The sequence below is a fragment of the Poecilia reticulata genome, unplaced genomic scaffold (genome assembly GCF_000633615.1).
Source record: "Poecilia reticulata strain Guanapo unplaced genomic scaffold, Guppy_female_1.0+MT scaffold_602, whole genome shotgun sequence".
Taxonomy (NCBI): domain Eukaryota; kingdom Metazoa; phylum Chordata; class Actinopteri; order Cyprinodontiformes; family Poeciliidae; genus Poecilia; species Poecilia reticulata.
Window position 1 is genome coordinate 1,246 of NW_007615355.1, and position 9,937 is coordinate 11,182.

Sequence of the window (9,937 nt, forward strand, 5' to 3'; positions counted from 1 at the left end):
TGTTTGGCTTCAGGCACCGACTGGGCCTGACGAAGGCTGGCACACTGGAGTTTTCTGTTGGATTGACATGATAACATTCTGCATCTACCCCTTTGTTTAAAAAAAAAAAAGTTTTTGGTTTGATGACAAGACAAACTCTCGATCATGTCCAAGATGAACAAAAACCAGTGACTCTTCTTTGCCCCTAAGCTCTCGTGTTGAATTCGTCTGCTTCTCAGGCCGTCCTCTGCGAGGTTGCTGTGGGAGACGATGCTCACCAGTAAACACAAGGAGGCTCTGATGGAAGTCCGACGCCACCTGGTGGAGGCGGCCACCAAAGAGAAGCTGCCAATCAAGATGAGTATGGGTAAGCATTAGAGATGCAAGTTGCATATGAATGAGTTAATCTAAAGTTGATTGATCTCATCAATCAACTAGACGGTCAAGACAGCTGACCGTCTATCTGTATCATAAAGGGCAAAATTTTTCATCGTATACTGAATTAAAAAAAAATATATATATATATATATATATATATTTTTTTTTTTTTATTTATTTTTTTTATTTTTTATTTTTTGGCTCAATTGGCTCTGCTTAACGATGTCAAGCGGCGCCCTCTGCTGAATGGAGGCCAATCTACAACACATAAAGAAGGTCTTAGTGGATGTTTTTAGTCATTTTTAATCTAGTAAACCATAAATCGACAACTAATTGTAGGTCGATTAATTTGTTGTATGAATGCCACATGGGATGGTTACCAGTATCAAAGCATACCAAATTTTTATAAACCAACACTACACCTTTAAAGAAGCAAATGTTTTCTCTCACGCCTTTCCTACGGATGTTGATAAGAGACAGAAATTTCTAGACAGACTGGAGATTTTTTCTGACTGTGGATCGTAGAGCACAGAAGTGCTGACCTGTCCCCCCCCACCAGTTGTTGCGCCACATTGCCATTTAGCTGGCTAAAAAAATATCTACTAAACCTTTCTGAACCTTCCTCACTTTTTGGTTGCAAAAAAAACAGGAACAGTCATAGGGTGGAAGCTTAAAGCGCTCTTGCCATGGCTCTGGTTATGACGGTTCTATTTTCAAAACACATTTTGCAAGCTACGAGCGGCACATCTGCAAAGCAGTCAACTACTGGCTGGCTACCCAAGCAGATAGCCTGACTAATTACCCAGCTAGAGTCAGCTTGTTATGCTTGTGTTCATCTAAAGGAAGAACAGCAAAAACATTTCTGCTCAATTCGAACTTGAAACTGATTCAAAATGTAGCTGATGTTTGCTATAAATAAATATAATATACAGACAACATTGGTGTAGCAGTAATAGAGAAGAGGTTTACGGCCACTGGAAAAAAAATACTAAGATTGTAGTCAGAACTATTAAAGTCCACCAAAACCTATAAGTTTGGCCATTTTTGGTTTGTGAACACAAACATTGCAAAGAGCTAAATGGTTGAGTTTCTCTCTTGAATTACAGTACATGGTGTTAGTTTTAGTTTAGTGTTTAGTCTACTATTGGCTCTAAATAGAGTGAAAAAGTAAACTAAAACTAACACTATGTACTTCAATGCATTTTCTTTTAGCTTGGTAAAGAAGATAAATAAATTAGTACTTCAATAAGGATGTTCTTGATTCTCTGTCAGATTAAAAACGGCCTCAATCAAAGAACCTTCAGCACATTTTTCCACTTTCAAGAGTTGTGACTCTAAAAGTGGCCATACCTCATAGAGTATGTCCAAAAAACTGAATTGGTCAAAAAATGAATCATTAATTGCAAAATCTCTTATTTGCATCGGCTAGAGGAAGCATGATTGATGCATCAATTATACAACTTCAGCATCAGTAGAACCGATTGTTGCTGTTCTGTTCAAAATAAAAGCACATAAATTTTGTAACATTTTTTTTTCTATTTGTTTGAAACCCATGGTTGTTTAAAAAAAGTTGTTATGCCTTTATAATATCATACCAGCCCATACAAAGCCACAGATGAGGCTGATTTTCTATGAACTATAAAACAAACTAATAACAATGCCCAGAAAAAAACGAAACATAAACATTTGCATCACATAAAAGCGACGCATGTAGATATTTACTCTGGAGGAGAAGCATGCGCCTGTATTTCAGCGTTTTGCAGACGGGCTGCAGCGGATCCCACTGAGATCCAGCTTTTCTGGCTTGCTGTGTTTTTGCACATGTGGCCCCAGAGGAAATCTGAACCACATGTTGGCTGCATGACACACCATCACACAAATACACATGTTCGCTCGCTCGCATACACACACACACACACACGCACACTGCTTTTTCGAAAAACTTTTGTTGTTTGGTAATGAAGCAAAGGAGTCTGAAGCAAGGGATGAAAATATGTGCAGGCACGCAAACGTGAAGTGGCTCCATGCACCTTGGACTTTACGCTATCCTTTGCTCACATGCACACACTCCGGTCTTAACATTCAGGTTAACATCTGGCATAAAAGGGGGCTTTTAAAAAGGGAGGGATCGTGTTGGTCCTCGAGCCCCTGTAATTTGTGAGGTAAAGAAGGTCTCATAACAAGATCACACACACTCTCAAACACAGCCTTGTAAAGTTTTTTGCATGTGCACGCTGTGCCGTCTTTTCGCACTTTGGTGATGCAGTGCATATTTTGTGGAATCCAAAACGATTTATTTAAACAAATGCTCTGCAGAGTTTCGGAGTGACAGTAAAGTCAGGAGTATATGAATAAGGAGGTGCATTAAAGCGGCCTTTGCCTGCTGACTGACAGTCTGTTGATTTAATGTCTTTGCTGAGAGAGAGAGGGAGAGAATGGGCCACTGTAAGGCCCCTCACACACTAAACCTTTATGCATAACTGGCAGAGGCATGGACACCACCATGGATCCCCCTGTGAGCTACCGATGAACTCCCCACACTGTCTTCCTTCTCAGGACAGCCAAGTTCTCAATCCATCATTCTCTCCTCCAATGCGCCACATGGAACTCATTCTAATCTGCTCACTTGATGCTAAGGACACGAGTTATCAATTAACGAGTGAATCTAAAGTTGATTGGTTTTATGACTAGTCTTTGACTAGCCCTATGTCCTTGACTGGACGTTTCCTTAAAATCTTGAGTTTTCTATGGTATCAAGAGGACTGACAATCTTTCCATCAAATAAAGAGTAAAAATGTTCATATGCTGAATAAAAAAAATCAACATTAAATTAAAACTATTTTTTGTGTCTGCTGTGTTAAATACTGACTGAACAAACAGAAAAGTGTGGCTTTCTCACATTATTAAGCTTAGACACATATGTGTATATATATAACATAGCAGAACAGAAAACTCTTAGGTTCCTTAACAGAAAAACAAAAAATGAAAAGCATAAAATGCAGCTCTGGAAAAAATGAAGAGCCCACTGCACTGAACCCCATTGAAAACCTTGTGGTTATTCCACCAAATATTGATTTCTGGACTCTTCCTGAGTGAAAACATTAGTATGGTTGTTTAATATAAACTTTGTTTTCTTTGCATTATTTGAGGTCTGAAAGAACCACATCTTTTTCGTTATTTTGACCATTTCTCATTTTCTGCAAATAAATACTAAATTTTTGCTTGGAATTTCAGAGACATGTTGTCAGCAGTTCACAGAATAAAAGAACAAAGTTCATTTTATTCAAACATATAAAAAAAAATCAGCATTACTTTTTGGTGTCATGTTTTTTTTCCATGTGACAAGTTTTCTGTGCTATCCTCGCTTCGGTTCACATCTTCGCCTTCGTAACACATCACTAGTTTTTGATTGAGAAGTTGACGCTCCTCAGTCAAGCAACTCGGGAGAATCATCGATATTAAGGTGAAACCTAAAGAGCTTTGCGTGTTTATATTTCAAAAGAGAACTGCATATAGTTAATATTGCTTCCCACGCCGGACTCTGTTCGGAGTGTTTCTCTTTCTCGTTCTGGTATGGCTTCGCCATTATCAACTGAAGGGTGACCGGCGGTGCTCTCTGCTGGGTGGCAGCCAAACTACAACACCAAAAGAATGTCAAAGCTGGTGTTGTTAGTTAATCAACTGGAACTAATTTTAATCCAATAAAATATTCATCAACAATTAATCGTAACTCCATGAATCGTTTGCATCCCTGCTTGGTGCCCTGCAGTTCTCTTAAAGACTAACATTTTTCCACTCATATCTGAGCTCATTCTCGCTCTTGTTGGTTTTTCCAGATAAACAAAGAAAATACTTTGCATGTGCACTGCAGGGCCTCATACGTTCTTATTGGTTTTATACACCCTCGGATCCAGCTTGGCTTTTCAGCAGAATAGGATCATCCAGAGAGACACAGAGAAAATAATCCATTTCTCAGAGCCTGAGGTTGACCCGTTTAAGGTCTCATAGGATGTAATAGGATTGTAATAGGATGATGAAATTCCCTCAGTGTGCGTGAGAACATGCACGATATGTGTTTGTCTTGGGTGTTTTGGCTCCTAAATGGGACTTTAATAGATACATTTCATCATCTGTAATTGTGTTTATGCAAATCTGCCTGTGTTTACACCAGACTAAATGGATAACAGAGTGGTTGTGCAGACACCCTGCTGCTCCCGTGGCAGAAGGGCAGGGCATGCCCTTGGGCTTTGATACCAGAGGGGATTGGGTTCAGAATGGATTCATACAGCTGCTGCATTGTCATTTGTATCAAGTCATCCTACAAGCGATATAGCTAGAGCCCTGATGATCCAGCAGTATCATCAGGGCCTGAAAGAGTTTGTATTGCCTGAAAGAGTTTGAGAAGAAATTTCTGAATCTTGATGCATTCATCCATCCATTCATTATCTTCTGTTCGTCAGGGAGTCGGGTCACAGAGACAGCACCCTAAGCACAAAGACCAAGACTTTCCACTCCCTGGGTCTTCCTCTGAGTCTCCTCCTGGTGGGACATACCTGGTACACCTCATCAGGGAGGCATCCATGAGGCATGCTAACTCCTCTTGATGTGGAGATGCAGTGAAGTCCCTTTCCAGGGAGAAGAACTATGACTGAACTTCTCACCTTGTCTGCAAGGGAGAGCCGTGACACCCGGTCTTGTTCTTTCAGTCACTACCCAGAGCTCAAGACCATAGACCAAAGTAGACTGGCCGGTAAATCGAGAGCTTCACCTTTTGGGTAGCACTTAAGTGTCCCTATCAGTGGTCTCTAGAGCTGATTCCCAAACAACTTTCATCACATATTTTCTTAGAAATTATTTGAGGTAATTTTGTTTAAAACGTAAATGATTTAACCAACTGTTGAAAATATAGATGACAACTGTCGTTGCCGCTGAGTGATTTGGTGCAGTGTGTGCCTGAATGTGGTGTAGACTCCAGAGCAGAGGCCCCAACATTCACCCATAACCGAACGTTTTCAGGATGTTCCTCCTTTCGGACCGCATAAATAAGTCTCTCAGACTTCCTGCGTCCCTCAGTCTTGCGGGATTACTTATGAGGCTGTCCGACTGCTGAGATGGGTCACCACTCAACTCTGCAACTCGCATCAGAGATCACTTAGCTCCTCTGCAACCCCGTGCACCCAGAATGTAAGTCATCTTCCAGTAACGGAGCTAAAGCATCGTTGCCCTTGGCTGCACTTGCGCTGTGGAAGACTTTGATCGTGATTGCCATGTCTCAATTGCCACCTCTGCACATCCTGCTCCGAAGGACTAACGCTCAAGCCGTTTTAGCACGAGAATGAAAATGAAATTTGCTTTATGTCTGTTCTTTCTATAAATGCCCTCTAAAGGACAATAAAATGGGCCCAACGGTTCAGGTTTCTCAGCCATCTTCATTTAAGGGCTACAAGAATAGCCGTGCAGAGACCGACCTCCTGGCATATGATACTTATGAACCACATGATGTCATAAGTTACAGCGCCGCACATGTCCCTTTACCACATTTAGTCATTTTACAACCACAAATTAGATGTATTTTATAGGAATTTTATGCGATTGATCACCACAAAGTACCTCATGATTGTGAAGCAGATGAAAATGGCACATGGTTTGGAAAGAAAAAAATGCATTTGCATTCACCCCCATTACTATGAGACATTAAGATAAAATAAAGTTCAAGCACAGTGTGAATCCAGCTGTTCTGTGAAGGCCTGAGAGATTTCTATTTGTCGAGGAGTTTAGAAAAGAGTCGGGTCAATAAAGTAATATTCCAAGCTTTCATCATCCTACAGAGCGCTGTTCTGTCCATCATCCATCAAAACGAAGAGTTCTGGACAACTACAAAGCTACCAAGACATGGCAATCAACCTGAACTGGCAGTCTGTAGATATTAGTAAAGCAGCCAAAAAGTCTCATGATAACTGTGGAGTGGCTGCTTAGATCCATAGCTCAGGTGGGAGAATCTGTTGACACGAGAACTACACACATCTGGTCTTTATGGAAGAGAGACAAGAAGGAAACCATTGATAAAACAAATACCTTTTGCAATTAGCCATGTAGGAGGCACAACAAACATGTGGAAGAATATTTGTTAGGCGAGACCAAAATGTTTTGGCCTACATGCAGAGTGCCACAAATCGCCCTGAACCCACCACCCACAGTGAAACATGGTGGTGGCAGCATCATGCTGTGGGCATACTTCTCTTAATCAATGACAGTGAAGCTGATCAGAGTTGTTTATGGAGGATATCTTTAAATATTCAAAATAATTTAAAATAATTTAAAATATTTTAGACTGGAGAGGAGATTTCATCCAATATAGCCAATTAATATTTTAGTAAGGGGTTATAGTTTGTGCACTCAACATGTAACTTTCTGAGAATCTTTATATCATCTATATTAATTTACAGTTGGACTGTGGAAAACTTTTTTTGTTGCGGCTTAACATTAGAAGTGAAGAACACGCAGCCAGCTGTCTTTCTGAAGACACCCTGATCTGGAACAAGAGCTCAGCTGATAGATCATCTCTCTCAGATTCCTTTTTCATCTGGCACAAAGATGCTGAAGGAATCACAAAGCTGTTTGGAGGGAAGTTCTGTGACAGATAAGAGCCAAGGCTCTGCCAGGATGCTTTAAGTGTGTAATGCAAAGCAGGTCCCTTTGTGTGTCTGCTTGGCCTATTTGCTTTTCTTTGGTTTCTCTAATGTCTTACATTTTCTCCCTCAGACTGTGTGCTTTCACTGTAAAGCCTGATTACATTTGGCCTGCTCTGCACCATTCTTAGGTGCCCATTCAAGGCCGGACTAGCTTTGAATATATTTCCTGGTTCTGTCTTGAATTATGGTTGGCACATCAAGCTTTTGGGGAGCTTTAGTTTTACTGCCAGGATTTTTATGGTTGGATATGTTAACAAAAGAGCTTTTCAGTATTCCGACTAGGTCTGGACCGAAGTTTCGGCTTCAGAAATGTTTTCAGTTCAGAGAGAAACCTGAACCCATTTTTTTTCTTTTACTTTTTAGATATTTCCTCAGTTTGTCTGTTGTTTACTCTTCCTCGCTAGTTATTGTTTGAGGCTTCTTATAATTGCGTACAGCAGGGATTGGTATTCGGCTTCTTCTACCCATTAGGAGGACATTAAGTTAGAGCGTCTTTCACAACAAAAACAACATGAAGTACTTTGCAAAGAGTGTAAGAATTAAAACGCGATCAAAAAGAGATCCAACACCATGCATCCTTTTCCTTTCACTTTACAATTATCTGCTGCTTTCTGTTGTCCATCGCATAAAATCCCAACAAAACATACAGAAATTGTACTGTAATTAAAAAAAAAAAAAAAAAAAAAAAAAAAACAAAACACTTAAGGAAAACGAGTGCTTGTGCCGTTGACTATAGCGAAAAAAGCCTTGAACTCATTGTAGATTGTGAGTTATATTTGGCATTCTGGAGGTTGCCGGTCTATTTCTTATCATCAGTTTTACCTTTGGTCATATGTTTGGCCTTGCCAAAATAAATTTTGGTCATATTCAAACTCAAAATACACCCACATCTAGTGCTAGTTCAAAACATCAACACAAATGAAAATGATCATACGGAGGTGTTATATCCCATCTTTCTAGTCTTTTAGGACTCGACTATTTATACTGTTGTTGCTAAGTTTTGCTCATATCCTTCCTGAGGAGTGGAGGGAGAGGGGGCTAAGAAGATGGCTGGGGATTTGGAAATGTTCAGCGGAGCAGATCCTAAACATTGTCTGTCTGGTTTCTTCTCTTACGTATCTTTAAGTAATCAGCAAAGGCCTCTCATTTACACATAATAGTCATAGCCCAGACAGAATTTCAGGAGCTCCAATCAGTGTTCCCGCACTATTTCTTTAATTACAGTCAGTAACTCATGGTAACACAGGGTATGTATTCGCAGTGTGAGTAATATTGCTTCATGACTGCCTGTTTTAAACCCCTGGAGCTTTTACTCAGTAAGACAAAACATGAAACTCAAAATGAATTGAAGCCCTCAAGAGAAACGGCCCATATTGGATATAAGTGTAATGATTTCACGAGGAAATTATTTTTCTTTTGTAAAGAGCTAGCAAATCTAGAGGGGACAGCTCCAAACAAAAGTGGATGGATCATGTGTTTGGCAGTCGCTCTACAGCTGGGAGCCTCTGGTCAAGGAAAATCGCTGGTCAAGGTTACTGGGCACAAAGAATGCTTTGTTGATGGATTACGGACAGCACACATCTGCAGTGGACGATGTACATCAAAGATACGTCCCAATTATTTTCCAGTAAACAACACGACTCATCCAAGGCCGTGTGTCCTGCTCCGTTCAGTAGCATCAATAGCTGCATTTCCACTGCAGATGGGCTCAAAACGTTGTCGGTATTTCGCTAATGTTGAACAAAATATGATTTTTGTGTTTGCGGTGTTTAATAAGAGAACACAATTAATATCACACATGAATGAGTTTGTTCACGAGATAAATCATTTAAAAAAAAATACAAAACATGCCATGCCATCGTCCTCCTACCACTTCCTGTTGTCTTCTTTGTCATTTCCACCAGTAGTAACATCAGGTTGTTGATCACATGACGTCTGTGATACAAAAGAAGTGTTTCCATTGAAGCTTTGTGAAATAAACCAGTTAAATAAATCAGATCTGATACGGCTGATAAACCACCTCATCCTAGCGTCAAACTGTTTTGAAAAATCAAGACTTTTTTTTTTTTTTCAAAATCGGCATGTTTTCATTATGCCAATCTATTTTCAGAGTGTCAAATTGTACAATTTTAAGGTAAATGGAGAATCGGCTATCGACTGAGGATGTCCCAAACCTTGGAGACATTGGCTCGCTAACACCGTTATTCATTTTATCTCGTATTGTAATTATCAGATACAGTCACATGACAAATCACAACGTCCAACCACTTTGTCATTTCCTGTAAAATGCTTTTACTACTGCTTTTATTACTACGTTTGCTAATATTTATTGCATCCACTGCTCTGTTGGGTCCAAATATCTCACCCTGCATCTCCCTCCTCTCAGGTCGCGTGACCCCCGATCAGCTGTGTTCCTATGTGAAGTTGTTCCGGAGCAGCTGGGAGGCGCTAGAGAGTCACTGCGGGGTGCTTCAGCTGGGCTTGGCCACGGCCCAAACGCTCCGACACCCCAACTTGGCCCGCTGGGATTCCTGCCTGGGTTTCGAAAGGCTGCTGCTGCAGGTGTGTGCTCATCTTGCATAATTATACCATCCATTTGTCACTCACAGTAAACACTTAGAGCAGGGGTGTCAAACTCCAGTCCTTGAGGGCCGGTGTCCTGCAACTTTTAGATGTGCCTCTGCTGCACCACACCTGAATAGAATAATTAGGTCATTAGCAAGGCTCTGGAGAACTTACCTACACAAGAAGGAGGTAATTAAGCCATTTGATTCAGGTGTTCAGGGTCGCAACTACATATTATTCAGGTGGATGCGAAAACATAAATCGGCGTCCCCCTACCCCCTGAAGGAAGGTACGTCAGGGTGAAGGAGCGTAGAAAACATACG

General features: G+C 40.6%; 1 protein-coding gene across 1 annotated transcript; it reads left to right on the top strand.

Moving 5' to 3' along the window:
* Positions 1-218: 218 nt before the first annotated feature.
* On the top strand, positions 219-9,611 carry LOC103461104 (sec1 family domain-containing protein 2-like; the record flags this gene model as incomplete). Its single annotated transcript, XM_008403437.1, has 2 exons — positions 219-346; positions 9,436-9,611. Coding segments are annotated over 2 exons (304 nt in total), but the record flags the coding sequence as incomplete, so codon positions are not given.
* Positions 9,612-9,937: the final 326 nt, after the last annotated feature.